The 15774-nt window shown below is 48.8% G+C and overlaps 1 protein-coding gene and 1 non-coding gene across 3 annotated transcripts in view; one reads left to right on the top strand and one right to left on the bottom strand.

Moving 5' to 3' along the window:
- Nucleotides 1-15774, bottom strand: part of MAP3K9 (mitogen-activated protein kinase kinase kinase 9) — a 78525-nt gene that overhangs the window by 22416 nt on the left and 40335 nt on the right. For both annotated transcript variants that reach the window (XM_066344583.1, XM_066344582.1), the window contains exon 3: nt 4276-4456. In XM_066344583.1, coding sequence (XP_066200680.1) covers nt 4276-4456 — 181 coding nt within the window. The remainder of the gene's footprint in view (nt 1-4275; nt 4457-15774) is intronic.
- LOC136377904 (small nucleolar RNA SNORA68) lies at nt 6149-6266 on the top strand. Its single transcript, XR_010746516.1, has one exon. It is a non-coding gene; the product is annotated as a small nucleolar RNA SNORA68 (small nucleolar RNA).

The raw sequence follows: 15774 nt of genomic DNA, 5'->3' as shown, positions 1-15774 counted from the left end.
GGGTCCTCCGCACGCTAGGCCGACGCTCTACCGCTGAGCCAACCGGCCAGGGCCTCCAGGTCGACACTTTATCCACTGCGCCACCACAGGTCAGGCGGGACAGTAGTTTTTAATCTGCTTTCTCAGGGCCTTGCTCAGGCTCTCGTACATGGTAGGCACGCAGTTAGTGAGTTGGTGGATGGGTGAGGAAGTGAGTGCATGGTGAGGTGGTCCTGCAGGGTGCAGGGGGTACCCTAGAAGTAAGCCCTGCATACCACCAAGAATGGCACTATTGTATTTCCTGCCAAACCTTTAATGGGACTTACCCAGACAGTGGTCATGCTGGGTAGCTTCTACCAAGTATCTCTAGGAAATCTCAGCACTGCTGATTAGATTCCTGGGTTAGTGTGACTTTCATCACCAGTGGCCTGCTCTGGGCATTACTGCCCATCTCTGCCCACCTCTGCCCTAAGGAATGAAAATCCAAGGTCCCAAAGAACCCCTTTCTCCAATCCAGGCAAAGACAACTGGTGATATAACCTCCTGGAAAGAGAGTGTCTCAAAGATCCAAACACATGTCCTCTTTGTGTCCCAGTGTCCCCTCTGTGATGGTTTTCACATGGAGCCCTAGGTGACCCATGGAGACGCCTCAGGTGACCTGGATAAAACAGGAGGCAGCACGCTCACCCCCTCCCCCAACATTCAACAGGGGCAGCTCTGCTCATTCCTGGCCTGCTTCTTTGCTCCTCGACATTCCATTCCAGTCGAAGGGCTCTAAAACTAAGTGAAACGGGAAGACTGCTGCTCAAGAAGCACTGAGACAGACTCGAGTCAAATGCCTGCCCTGCCACTCGAGTCAAATGCCTGCTCTGCCACTCCCCAGCTGTGTGACCCTGCAAAGTAAGTCCACGCCTCCAAACCTCAGTCCCCTCCTCTGTACAACAGAGACAGCCATCCCTGCACCTTACAGATAGCTGCAAGGAATATGCAACACCTGTCCCTCATCCAGAAATGGCCATCTACAGCTGGCAGGCACCGTGTCCCCCTTGGAAAGAACCTGACACGAGAAGTGGCTGTGGGAGCTGGGGGAGCCCACTGTGCCCGGACGAGCCCTGTGGAAGGACATCGGCCTTGGAAAGAACCTGACACGAAAAGTGTCTGTGGGAGCTGGGGGAGCCCACTGTGCCCGGACAGAGCCCCGTGGAAGGACATCAGCCTTGGAAAGAGCCTGACACGAGAAGTGGCTGTGGGAGCGGGGGGAGCCCACTGTGCCCGGACAGAGCCCTGTGGAAGGACATCGGCCTTGGAAAGAACCTGACACGAAAAGTGTCTGTGGGAGCTGGGGGAGCCCACTGTGCCCGGACAGAGCCCCGTGGAAGGACATCAGCCTTGGAAAGAGCCTGACACGAGAAGTGTCCTTGGGAGCTGGGGGGAGCCCACTGTGCCCGGACAGAGCCCTGTGGAAGGACATCGGCCTTGGAAAGAGCCTGACACGAGAAGTGGCTGTGGGAGCGGGAGGAGCCCACTGTGCCCGGACAGAGCCCTGGGGAAGGACGTCGGCCTTGGAAAGAGCCTGACACGAGAAGTGTCCGTGGGAGCTGGGGGAGCCCACTGTGCCCGGACAGCCCTGTGGAAGGACATCGGCCTTGGAAAGAGCCTGACACGAGAAGTGTCTGTGGGAGCTGGGGGAGCCCACTGTGCCCGGACGAGCCCTGGGGAAGGACATCGGCCTTGGAAAGAGCCTGACACGAGAAGTGTCTGTGGGAGCTGGGGGAGCCCACTGTGCCCGGACAGAGCCCTGTGGAAGGACATCGGCCTTGGAAAGAGCCTGACACGAGAAGTGTCCTTGGGAGCTGGGGGGGCCCACTGTGCCCGGACGAGCCCTGTGGAAGGACATCGGCCTTCTGGCCAGAAGCCTTTCTGGGGTGACTAACCCAGCCAGTTTTCCTCTGCCAGTGTTTGTTTATTTTTGTAACAGAAGGTGGGTGATAGAAAGGAGGTCTTGGAATTCCTTTCACAGGCACAGAGCCCAGGAAGGAAACTGGAGAAATACAGGTTAGTTGGGTCTGAACCCCAGGGAGATGTGGGCAGAAGCCCACAGGTTTAGCCTGCTTTGCAGCCCTCCCGGGTCTGAGAAAACAGGTGAAGGGGTCCTTTCAAGACCATTTCAAAGCAGCCTGGAGGTAGCAGCTAACACATGGCCTCGGAGTCCCTCCCCCACAGAGAATGCCAGCTCCCACAGCGCTGCCAGCGACTCCCCGAGAACCCTCCCTGCCTAACCTGAACCCTCTGGGAGTCCACCTGCTTGTCTCTAATTAGCCACCTGGATCCACAGGTGCAGTAACCCTCTCCACTGTTTGGTATGGTGAAGGTGGGGGAGGTGTGTTTTATTTTTTTCGACTTGAAGAAAAGCATTGGAATGGAGAGCAATCCTTCCCAACTAAAAGGCGCAGCAATTCTGCACCTGAACTGGACCAGGACTGCTTTCTGATCAACCCGTGTTATCTCTAAATTAGAGATAACCTGTTTATTAGCAATAACTGTCAACTCCAGGGCCACGCTCTGAAAGGACAGGTGGCCCCTGAATGGGCTCTTGCAGTTGGCAATCAGCTGTGATCCCACATTCAGGAACCACACTGACTGTTTATTAATCTTTGGCCAGGACAACTGAACTTACTATATGTGAAACACTTTGCAAATTACAAAATAACATACAATTCTTCTTCTTGTTAACCAGACCCTCATTCAAAATGATGATGCACTTACTAACATATATGTAATACATACATTAATATTTTTACTGACAATAAATATTTATTGATAGGCTCATGCAATATTATATTTAAACAGTAGCTTAAAAAACAGAATGATCCCATTTTAAGGGACGGGTGGATGAGCATGTGAACAGGAATAAACACGCCAACATATCAATATAAGTTCTCTTTAGAAGTAGGTTGTGGCAGATCCTCAAGCCTGCTTTCAGGATCTGTGGTTTAAGGGCAAGACCTGGAGGTTAGTCTTAGAACGAGGACACTTTGGGCAAAAGTTGAAAGGTCCTGCCTTGTTCCTTCCATGATGGACAGAGCCCCGCCACGGCCTCGCTCTTCCTCCTCTGTCATTTCTAACACCAGGAGAAGATCCTACATTGGGCATTTGGGTTTTCCTTTTCCACCAAGAATGTACCTGCCCAAATCACTGTAGCGGCAGCAGTCTTTGGAGTGTATGACAGTAAAACCTATTAGCATCATCCCCACATTCTCTTACAGCCAGACACTGAGCCACGTGGAAGCCACGACTTCCCAGGCTGGAGTGCAGGGGTAACCTGTCGTCCTTTCTTTTGCACAGCAAGGTGATGCGCTGTCTCACAGCCAGGAGTGTGCATGCTCTGTAGATGCTCATCCTGTCAGTGGGGACAAGAATTTAGATCCATGTCCTTGTGACCTCTTGGGCTGACATTTACTAGGGGAACAGCTGGTCTAATCTGCAACTCTGCATTTCTGGGCACATGCCCAGGACCTGTCTTTTCCCATATTCAACAGATAGACTAAAAGGTTCAACTGGATAACTGGAAGAAAAAAGAGAGAGAGGGAGAGAGAGACAGACAGCACAGAGAATATTTCCCGGTCCAGGAGCTTCCAGTGAGGACAAGTCGAGCAGTAACAGCCACTGTTGCTAAGCAAGGCAGGTGAGCCTGGTGGAGGTCTCCAGGAGAGCGAGCGCCCTCCCCACCCTAGAGGCCCTGACGGCAGTACACACTGCCCCTGGTGGAGGTCTCCAGGAGAGCAGGTGCCCTCCCCACCCTAGAGGCCCTGACGGCAGTACACACTGCCCCCGGTGGAGGTCTCCGGGAGAGCGGGCGCCCTCCCCACCCTAGAGGCCCTGACGGCAGTACACACTGCCCCCGGTGGAGGTCTCCGGGAGAGCGGGCGCCCTCCCCATCCTAGAGGCCCTGACGGCAGTACACACTGCCCCCGGTGGAGGTCTCCGGGAGAGCGGGCGCCCTCCCCACCCTAGAGGCCCTGGCGGCAGTACACACTGCCCCTGGAATATGCTGATCTTCCCCAGGGAGCAGTCACCAACAGAGGGGCCTGCATAGTGTATACTTTCTACAACACCAGAGGGATTTCTGGTAGATGAGGAAATTGGAAATTGTCCCCTGGCAGCACGGGAATTAGTGTAGACTGCTCTGACGGGGTCACTTAAACCTACTTGGGGTTCCTGGGAGTCTACGCAACCTCAATTCTCCAAGTCCAAAGCAGATCTGGGGATCCCTGAGCCCACACCTCTGGCCCTTACCTCCACACATCGCTGCCTTTGGAAAACATGGAGGCACGAATGACTTCAGGTGCCATCCAAGCATATGTCCCTGCCGCGCTCATCTTGGTGGTTCGGTGCCACTCCCGAGCCAGGCCGAAATCAGTGATCTTCAGAATCTTGTTGCTCAGGTCTCCATTCTCCACCTTCTGGAGGACCAGGACTGGCAAGGAAGGGAACACAGAAGAGACCAGACGGCAGCATTAGTCACTAGTCACAGAGCCCTCCTGCACCCGCCTGTCCTCTCCCGCAGGCACCGTCACGCAGCCGCCAGACTGACGGATGGTAGGAGCCATCATCTCTCGAACACCAACGGTGCATCCATTTTTATCCAGAGTCTTTCCTAGGCATTATCTCCAACCCTCCCAACAGCCTTATGAGGTGGGCACTATTGCCACCTCTGGTTGACAGAGGAACTTACGATGGGGACACTGAGTTACAGCACCAGGAAATAAACTTTCCAAGGCCACCACACTAACAAGCCAGGACTGAAACTTGGGCAGCCTGACTTGGGAGCCTTCTCTCTTACCATTCCTACCATTCAGCCCGTCCACACCCTGGGGAAGGAGTTGGGAGGTCCCAGCTGACCCTTCTGAGGAGGGGCTGCTTGGGCTTCCTGCCTGCCAGGGCACGCAGGGGCTGTAACCACTCGCGGGCCACAAGGGACAGAGATGCACGTTGGATTTTCAAGGTTTCAGTGTGTGAACAGTTTCCATAAACCAATTCGAATTACTCTTAAGAAAACACATTTTGGGACACAGAGATTCCCTATAATCCAGGAACTCACCCCTACCCACTGAGAACTGGCTGACAGGAACAGAGGGCACACACAGGTCCCCACCGGTGATGTTCTCTGGGAACATGGCCCAGGAAGGAAGGAACGGTGCACTGAGCTGGTTATATCCTCAGCCCTGTCTCCAGAGTTATAACACGAAAGCCACGTGGTGTGGGAGCCACCTTGGCGTTCCTAGGACAGCAGATGAGGCCGCCACCTCATCCATAGGACAGTTCTGGCGAGAAGTGTGCCCATCTCCTCCAAAAGGACAAATTGATTACAGCACTGTAAACTAAGCCAAGGAACTCTGCCCAACTCCTTGGGCCGGTGGAAGGCAAGCCTCCATTTTCCCAAGTGGGATGGTATCAAAGGCCCAGGGCAAACACAATCTTTTGTGGGCCAGGCACTGAGTCATGTGGGATTCAGAGTTCTGAACATAGGATTTCAGGGAAGAAGGATTCTCTCTGCCACTGGGGGGGAGGGGGCAGTTTTAGGGCAAGGGCCACAGGCAGGTCCCTAAAGTCACACAACTGTACTTTTCCTGACGAGCCCCCCGGCTCAGCAAATGTCCACTGAATTGCTACCAAAGATCTCTAAGTCCTATGAGCTCCTCAGAAAATTGTCAGTAAAGAGGGAATGCAAGCAGCCTGACCTGGGGTGGCACAGTGGATAGAGCATCGACCTGGGATGCTGAGGTGGCCAGTTCAAAACCCTGGGCTTGCCCGATCAAGGCACATGCAACAAGCAAGCAATGAATGACTAAAGTGAAGCAACTATGAGTTACTTCTCGCTCCCCCCATTCCTCTCTGTAAAATCAATAAATAAAATTTAAAAAAAAAAAAAAAGGAGAAAGAGAGAGAGAATGCAAGCAGCTACAGAGCTGGAGGCACGAAAGAACACAGTGCCAGCCACTCCCTAGCCACAATGGACTAAGTCTCCTTCCTGCACACCCTCCCCCGGCACACGCCTCCCCCTCCAAGCGTCCAGCACACTGTATGGGTCCAGGCCTCTGAATGCTTGGGCAGACTAAACAAACAGACAAAAACCCTTTCTCCATGTCACCTAATAAAAGCCCTTCCACAAGCACCTACACCCAAGAACTGTTTGTCATAGCAGCAGCTTACACACAGGTGCTGGCAGCAAGCCTTTGGGGGCTGGGGCTGTGCCCCTCAAAGTGAACTGGGGGGGTTCTACACTCCTGGAAATAAATCTTTCTAGATTCTTCTGTGCCTCTCTCCCCCTCTCCTCAAACAGAGGCAATGGGCACATGTGCACTCAGGTTGCTGACACTAACCGAAGGTGACACCAGAGAAGCCCACCACTCCCTCTGAGGAGGGGCCACCAGCTGCCGAGCCGCCTTTGAACCAAAGGTTCAGCGAGAACCCTCCCTCTTCCACAGTCAGTGAGGTTTGGTCCTGTCACCCCATCTCCTGGCAGCTGGCGCAGGGTGCAGTGGGGAGGAGGGTGAGGGTTTCATGGCAGGTATGGGACCAGCTGAACTTCCTCAGATGCTGTGAGGGAAGGGGAAGCAGAGAAGTTTAGGTTCTGTTACAGGAAGTGGATTTTAGCAATTCAATGGCATACTGCAGATGATTTTTTAAAAATAGACTAGTCTGTTAAAGGATTAAGAAGGAAAGCAAGGCCCTGACCGGTTGGCTCAGTGGTAGAGCGTCGGCCTGGCGTGCAGGAGTCCTGGGTTCGATTCCCGGCCAGGGCACACAGGAGAGGTGCCCATCTGCTTCTCCACCCCTCCCCCTCTCCTTCCTCTCTGTCTCTCTCTTCCCCTCCCGCAGCCAAGGCTCCATTGGAGCAAAGATGGCCCGGGTGCTGAGGATGGTTCTATGGCCTCTGCCTCAGGCACTAGAATGGCTCTGGTTGCAACAAAGCAACGCCCCAAGATGGGCAGAGCATCGCCCCCTGGTGGGCATGCTGGGTGGATCCCGGTCGGGAGCATGCGGGAGTCTGTCTGACTGCATCCCCGTTTCCAACTTCAGAAAAATACAAAAAATAAAAAAAAAAAAGAACGAAAGCAGAACAACAGAGATAGGCAAGAATCGGCCTGGAGACTGCCAGTCTGAATCTGAATGCCTACAGACAGGCAGGTCCAGCTGGTTTCACCTAGTCCCACTGCTCCCTGCTGCCGTGCACCCCGTGGGTCTCAAACAATTATCACAGTGGGTTGGGTCCCTGAAGTCATAGGAGTTAGAAATCCCTGGCTAAGGTGTCCTGCCCTCAGTCAAGAGGAGAAGCCATAATCAGAAGCCAGACAGTTCTGCAGATGATGAGATACTGTATATAGAAAACCCTACGATTCCACCAAAACTACTAGAACTGAACGATGAATTCAATAAAGTAGCAGGTTCCAAAATAAATATACAGAAATCAGTTGCATTTGCATTTTTTTTTGTATTTTTCTGAAGTGAGAAGCAGGGAGGCAGAGGGACAGACTCCCACATGCGCCCAACTGGGATCCACCCGGCAAGCCCACCAGGGGGCGATGCTCTGCCCAGGGGCGTTGCTCCATTGCAACTGGAGCCATTCTAGGGCCTGAGGCAGAGGCCATAGAGCTATCCTCAGCACCTGGGTCAACTTTGCTCCAATGGAGCCTTGGCTGCGGGAGAGGAAAAGAGAGACAAGAAAGGAGAGGGGGAGGGGTGGAGAGACAGATGGGTGCTTCTCCTGTGTGCCCTGGCTGGGAATCAAATGTGAGACTTCCACACACCTGGCCGACGCTCTACCACTAAGCCAACTAGCCAGAGCTGTCAATTGCATTTTTTAAAAAAGATTTTATTTATTGATTTTAGAGAGGAGAGAGATAGAGAGAGAGAAAGATGGGACGGGAAAGGGGAAGAGGAGCAGGAAGCATCAGCCCATAGTTGCTTCTTGCATGTGCCTTGACCAGGCTAGCTCGGGGTTTGAACTGGTGACCCCAACATTCCAGGTTGATGTTCTATCCACTGAGCTCACCACAGGTAAGGCAATCAGTTGCATTTTTATAGAACAATAAGAATTATCAGAAAGGGAAACTAAGAAAACAATCCCACTTACAATTTGCATTTAAAAAAAAATTCCAAGGAATAAATTTAACCAAGGATGTAAAAAATTTGTACTTGAAAATTATAAGACATTGAAGAAGGGAAGTAAAGAGAATACAAATAAGAGGAAGCATATACCGTGTTAATTGTTAGGAAGAATTAACATCATTTAGGCCCTGGCTGGTTGGCTTAGTGAATAGAACATCGGCCTTGCATGCAAAAGTCCCGGGTTCAATCCCTGATCAAAGCACACATGAGAAGCGACCATCTACTTCTCTTCTCCTCCTCCTCCTCTCCCTTCTTTCTCTTTTCCCCTTTCACAGCCAGTGGCTAGACTGTTTAAGCATCAGCCCTGAGCGAGGATAGCTCGGTTGGTTTGAGCATTGGCCTCAGGCACCGATCATAGCTCAGTTGATTCAAGCATCGTCCCTAGATGGGGTTGCCAGGTGAATCCCAGTCAGGATGCATGCAGGAATCAGTCTCTCTATTCCCCTCCTCTTACTTAAAGAAAAAAAATTAACATCATTAAAATATCCATACTATCCAAAACAATCTATAGATTCAAAGCAATTTCTATCAAGATACCAATGGCATATTTCACAGAACTTGAACAAATATTCCAAAAATGTATATGAAACCACAAAAGGCCTAATAGTCACAGCAATCTTGAGAAAGAAGAACAAAGTTGAAGAAATCATGCTACCAGATATCAAACTACACAACATGGCCATAGTAATCAAAACAGCATGGTACTGGCATAAAAACAGAAATATAGATCAATGGAACAGAATAGAGAGCCCAGAAATAAACACACACATTTATAGTGAATTAATATTTAACAAAAGAAGCAAAAACATACAATAGGGTGAAGACAGTCTATTCAATAAATGGTGTTGAGAAAACTGGATAGTTACATGCAAAACAACAAAACTAGACCTTCTTACACTATACACGAGAATAAACTCAAAATAGACTTCAATGTTAGACTCAAAACCTTAAGAATCCTAGAAGAGGCCCTGGCCTCTTGGCTCAGTGGTAGAGCGTTGGCCTGGCGTGCGGAAGTCCCGGGTTCGATTCCCGGCCAGGGCACACAGGAGAAGCACCCATCTGCTTCTCCACCCCTCCCCCTCTCCTTCCTCTCTGTCTCTCTCTTCCCCTCCCACAGCCAAGGCTCCACTGGAGCAAAGATGGCCCAGGAGCTGGGGGTGGCTCCATGGCCTCTGCCTCAGGCGCTAGACTAGCTCTGGTCACAACAGAGCGATGCCCCGGGTGGGCAGAGCATCGCCCCCTGGTGGGCATGCCGGGTGGATCCCGGTCGGGAGCATGCAGGAGTCTGTCTGAATGCTTCCCCGTTTCCAGCTTCAGAAAAATACAAAAAAAAAAAAAAAAAAAGAATCCTAGAAGAAAAGATAGGCAGTAAAATCTTGGACATTTCTTGTAGGAATGTTTTTTCTGATATATCTCTTTGGGCAAGGGAAACAAAAGAAAAATAAACAAATGGAACTACATCAAACTAAAAAGCTTCTCCACAGCAAAGGAAACCATCAACTAAATGAAAAGACCTCCCACTGAATGAGAGAACATATTCGCCAATGATATATCTGATAAGGGGTTAATATCCAAAATTTATAAAAAATATATAAAACTCAACACCAAAAACCCCCCAATCCAATTAGAAAATAGGCAAAGGACCTAAATAGACACTTCTCCAAAGAGGACAAAGAGATGGCCAAAAACAAGAAAAGATACTCAATGTCACTAATCATCAGAGAAATATAAAATAAAACCACAATGAGATATCACCTCACACCTCTCAAAATGGCTATCATCAATAAATCAACAAACTGCCTGGCCAGGCGGTAGCGCAGGTCTCCAAACTTTTTACACAGGGGGCCAGTTCACTGTCCCTCAGACTGTTGGAGGGCTGCCACATACAGTGCTCCTCTCACTGACCACCAATGAAAGAGGTGCCCCTTCCGGAAGGGCATCAGGGGCTGAATAAATTGCCGCAGGTGCCCACATGCAGCCCATGGGCCGTAGTTTGGGGACGCCTGAATAGAGCCTTGGACTGGGATGCAGAGGACCCAGGTTCGAGACGCCGAGGTCGCCAGCTTGAGTGTGGGCTCATCTGGTTTGAGCAAAGCTCACCAGCTTGGACCCAAGGTCACTGGCTTGAACAAGGGGTTACTCGGTCTGCTGAAGGCCCACGGTCAAGGCACATATGACAAAGCAATCAATGAACAACTAAGGTGTTGTAACGAAAAACTGATGATTGATGCTTCTCATCTCTCTCCATTCCTGTCTGTCTGTCCCTATCTATCCCTCTCTCTGACTCTGTCTCTGTAAAAATAAATAAACAAACAAACAAACAAACAAACAACATTTATTGATGAGGATGTGGAGAAAAGGGAGCCCTTCTGCACTATTGGTGGGAATGCAGATTAGTGCAGCCACTGTGGAAAGCAGTATGGAATTACCTCAAATAATTAAAAAGCAAACTGCCTTATGACCCAGCTATTTCACTTCTGGGAAGATATTATCCAAAGAAACCTGAAACACTACTTCAAGAGAGTATATGCACCCCTACATTCATTGCAGCATTATTTATTTATAATAGCCAAGACTTGGGAGCAGCCCAAGTACCCATCAGTAGATGAGTGGATAAAAAGCTGTGGTACATTTGCACAAGGGAATACTATTCAGCTGTAAAAAAGAAGGAAATCTTACCATTTGTGAGCACATGGATGAACTTGGAGAATATTATGCTAAGTGAAATAAGCTAGTTAGAGAAATACAAATACCACATAATTACATGTGGAACTAAACAAACAAAATAGAAAAAAACTCACAGATACATGGAACAGACTGATAGCTGTCAGAGGGGAGGGAGTTTGGGGGCTGGATGAATAAAGTGAAGGGATTAAACAAAGAAAAAGAAATAAAAAGAAGCCAGCTAGTAATCCTGGCAGATGGTTACAGCCCATGATTCTTTTTATTTATTTATTTTTTTATTTTTTTACTTTTTGTATTTTTCTGAAGTTGGAAACGGGGATGCAGTCAGACAGACTCCCGCATGCTCCCGACAGGGATCCACCCAGCATGCCCACCAGGGGGCAATGCTCTGCCCATCTGGGGCATCGCTCTGCAGCAATCAGAGCCATTTTAGCACCTGAGGCAGAGGCCACAGAGCCATCCTCAGTGCCCGGGCCAACTTTGCTCCAATGGAGCCTTGGCTGCGGGAGGGGAAGAGAGAGACAGAGAGGAAGGAGAGAGGGAGGGGTGGAAAAGCAGATGGGCGCTTCTCCTGTGTGTCCTGGCCGGGAATCGAACCCGGGACTCCCACACGCCAGGCCGACGCTCTACTACTGAGCCAACTGGCCAGGGCTACAGCCCATGATTCTTAACAGCAGTGTCCTGACATTCCGGCATCAACCCAGCATGTATTACTAGTAATATTGTGGTTTTCAAGTTTGTGAAAGCTTTATGGTTTCTTTTGCAGTTTTTAAAAATTGAGATGAAATTCACATAACAAATTAGCCATTTTAAAGTGAACAAATTTAATGGTATTTAGTATGTTCACAATGTTGTACAACTACCACCTCTATCTAGATCCAAAATCATCACCCTCACAAGGAAACCCCATATCCATCAAGCAATTATTCCCCATTCTCCCTTCCTTGTAAGCCCTGGCAATCACCAATCTGATCTTTATATCTGGGGATTTACCTATTTTGGATATTTCACATATATGGAATCATATAATATGTGACACATATGATTACTCCACTTAGTATGCTTTCAAGATTCATCCACATTATGCATTGTATCAGTACTTCGTTCCTTTTAGTGACTGAATAACATTCCATTGTGTGAATGTACCACAATGTGTTTATCCATCTGTCCACTAAGAGACACCTGGGTTGTGTCCCTCTTTTGATTACTGTGAATAGTGCTACAAACATGTGTGTACATACATTTGTTTGAGTGCCTGTTTTCAACACTTTGGGGTATATACCTAGGAGTGGAATTACTTGGTTACATGGTAATTCTATGTTTAACTTTTTGAGGAATCCTCAAACTTTTCCACAGTAGTTGAACCAGTTTACATTCCCAGCAGCAATGGGTAACAGTTCCAATTTCTCCATATCCTCACCACACTTATTTTCTTTTTCCTTTTCTTTTTTTTAATAACTATCCTGGTGGCTGTGAAATGGTATCTCATTGTGGTTCTGACTTCCATTTCCCCAATGATTAATGATGCTGAGCATCCTTTCAGGTGCTTTTTTAGCCATTTGTATATCTCCTTTGGAAAAATGTCTGTTGTTTGTCTGTTTTGAATTAGAAGAATTCTTTGTATATTCTGGATACTGGACCCTTATCAAATATATGATTTGCAAATATTTTTCCCTTTCTGTAGGCTGTCTTTTCACTTAATAATGTCCTTTGATGAATAAATTTTTTTAATTTAGATGAAGTCCACTTTATCTATTTTTCTCTTCTGTTGTTCATGCTTTTGGTACACTATCAAAGAATTCATCACCAAATCCAAGTTTGTGGAGATTTACCTCTATGTTTTCTTCTGAGAGTTATATGGTTTCAGCTTTGTATGTAAGTCATTCATTCATTCTTAGTTAATTTTTGTATACTGGATGAGATAGGGGTCCAACTTCATTTTTTTTTTATGTGGTTAATCCAGCTATACCAATGCCATTTGTTAAAGAGGAAAGCTTTGCCTTTTAAAACAGAATGGAGCTCTGGCCAGGTAGCTCAGTTGGTTAGAACAACGTCCCAATACAGCAAGGGTGTGGGTCTGATCCCAGGCCGGTACACATAGAAGAATAAACCAATGAGTGCATAAATAAATGGAACGACAAATTGATGTTTGTTTCTCTCCCTCTCCCTCTCTTTCTCTCTCTCTCTCTTATTCCTCTCTCACTTAAAAAACAAACAAAACAAGCCCAGAATGGAGACAATACTTCCCCAAGATGCTTTCCCAGGAGGCAAAGAAAGGTCATATTCACACAGCTTACTCATCTGAAGCACTGCAGTGGACCCATTCTAAGCTTCCACCACTGACAAACAGCTGCGGCAGTAACAAATTATTGTACTTTACTTCTTGGGAAATTTAAGAATGCGTTATCAAAATCTAGGATGCCATAAAAGAATACTGTGTAAACCTCACCTCTCGTGTGGGGCAGTAGAACAAATCCCAAGAACAACTCAAAGGTCAGGACGAAGTCAGTGGGTGCCTGGCCAGAGTGAGGGGAACAGAGAGGAAAAGATGCATCTGAACTAAGAACCTAGTGATAAACCAGATAGAGGGGCTTGGTGGAGAAGGGAGAGGTCTCCAGCCTTTCAGACAAGAGTGACAAGTGGAACTGCAGTGACAAAGCCCATTTGAGGAAGCCAAGTTCAGCGGGACATAATGGGTTTAGGGTGACAGTGACAAGAGTCAGTATGGAACAGAAAAAGAGCAGATGCCTTAAATCCCAGGCTCGACACTCCACGGGATCCCAGACAAGTGTCACACACCGGGCGCCTCTATTCCTGCTTCGATTAAAATGGGACAGGGATTAAAGGCAGTATAAGAATAAACACCTGGCGGGGTGCATGACACAGGACACTACAGCTATTATTATTACTGTCCTGATGAAGTGTCTTGTTCGTAAGTAAACCCCCAGGACTCGGCAGCCACAGTATTGAGGTGAGAAGTCCAGCAGCCCCTGACACATAACAACCATAGAATAAATTCTTACCGTATCAATAAACAAAATGGCTGATTAAGTAATAACAATAGCTACCCATTATGGATTGCTTCCTATGTAGTAGCATGTTGCTCTTTACATGATGTATGTGAAGTGGCTGGTGTACACCGCCTTGGTTCATCTTTAAGTCAACCCTGTGAAGCAGGTAGACATCATTATCCCCAGTATCTGTGCTGAAACAGACACAGAAGGTTAGGCCAGCGAGGGACGGGAATGGGATCCGAAGCCAGACCTCTCGAGCGCTGTGCCACCCAGAGGACGGAGAGAAATCCTGTGCCTCCCAGGTCTACTTCAGTTTCCACCTGATTCCTAAAATGGTCACTGATGAGTCTTCACTGCTCTCCCTTTTCCTGAATTATTTATTCCTTCCGCATCCAAACCACTGGCACACGACTTAACATCAGACACTCCTTTCATCATTCCCGCGGCTGCAGGTGCGTGACTCTCCATTTCCTCTAGAATGTGACGGAATAGGGCTCCTGGAAGGCAAGGGGCCCACACAGCCTCCACACCTGGGGACCCAGCACAGGGCTGGACTCTCGGAAAAAGCGGACCCCTCCCTGGCCTCTCACTCCACTGAAGGAGTCCCTGTCCATCGTTCCCAGGCTATCCACGTGCTGGGTGTGGGGGGCATCTTCCCGATGTGACCAATCCCTGGGAAACTAACGGGAGCCAAGGGCAGAGCAGGGAGGATAGCGACCCTGGAGAGAGAGCAGTGCCTCAGCCAGTGCTCACCAGTGACCAATACAAGCATCCGGCTGGGTGGGGGGACACAGGAAAGATGAGCTGGTGGCTCCCCCATCGAGCGCCTTCCAAAAGCTATACCGGAAGATACACGACGAAACTGAGTATCGGGTGACGACACAGTGTGCATCAGTAAGGCCTCAGGTTTTGCTATGATCACCGAGACGAATCATCGTTTTCCAAACCTCAGTAGCTCAAGGTGACTGACTCATGATTATTTCCACATTGGGACACCACCTACATGGCGTAAAAAAATATTTACTTAATATTTTTCTTTAAATTGACTTTTTTTTTTTTTTTAGATTTTATTTATTTATTATAGAGAGGTAAGACAGACAGACAGACAGAGAGAGAGAGAGAGAGAAGGGGAGGAGCAGGAAGCATCAACTCCCATATGTGCCTTGACCTGGGAAGCCAGGGTTTTGAACCAGCAACCTCAGCGTTTCCAGGTTGACACTTTATCCACTGCGCCACCACAGGTCAGGCTAAATTGACTTCTTAAAAAATGACTTAAAACAGGGGTTGGGCCCTGGCTGGTTGGCTCAGTGGTAGAGCGTCGGCCTGGCGTGCAGAAGTCCCAGGTTCGGGTTCAATTCCTGGCCAGGGCACACAGGAGAGGCGCCCATCTGCTTCTCCACCCCTCCCCCTCTCCTTCCTCTCTGTCTCTCTCTTCCCCTCCCGCAGCCAAGGCTCCATTGGAGCAAAGATGGTCCGGGCGCTGGGGATGGCTCCTTGGCCTCTGCCCCAGGCGCTAGAGTGGCTCTGGTCGCAACAGAGCGACGCCCCGGATGGGCAGAGCATCGCTCCTGGTGGGCATGCCAGGTAGATCCTGGTCAGGCGCATGCGGGAGTCTGTCTGACTGTCTCTCCCCGTTTCCAGCTTCAGAAAAAACCAAACCAAACCAAAACAAACAAACCAAAAAAAAACAGGGGTCGGGAACCTTTTTGGCTGAGAGAGCCATGAATGCCACATATTTTACAATGTAATTCCGTGAGAGCCATACAACAACTCATGTACGTTATGCATTATCCAATAAAAATTTGGTGTTGTCCCAGAGGACAGCTGTGATTGGCTCCAGCCACCTGCAACCATGAACATGAGCAGTAGAAAGTGAATGGATTGTAATACATGAGAATGTTTTATATTTTTAACATTATTTTAT

Source organism: Saccopteryx leptura, chromosome 6 (assembly GCF_036850995.1).
Source record: "Saccopteryx leptura isolate mSacLep1 chromosome 6, mSacLep1_pri_phased_curated, whole genome shotgun sequence".
NCBI classification, from domain to species: domain Eukaryota; kingdom Metazoa; phylum Chordata; class Mammalia; order Chiroptera; family Emballonuridae; genus Saccopteryx; species Saccopteryx leptura.
The sequence above is the reverse complement of the archived record's forward strand: the minus strand, read 5'-3'. Positions and strand labels throughout refer to the sequence as shown.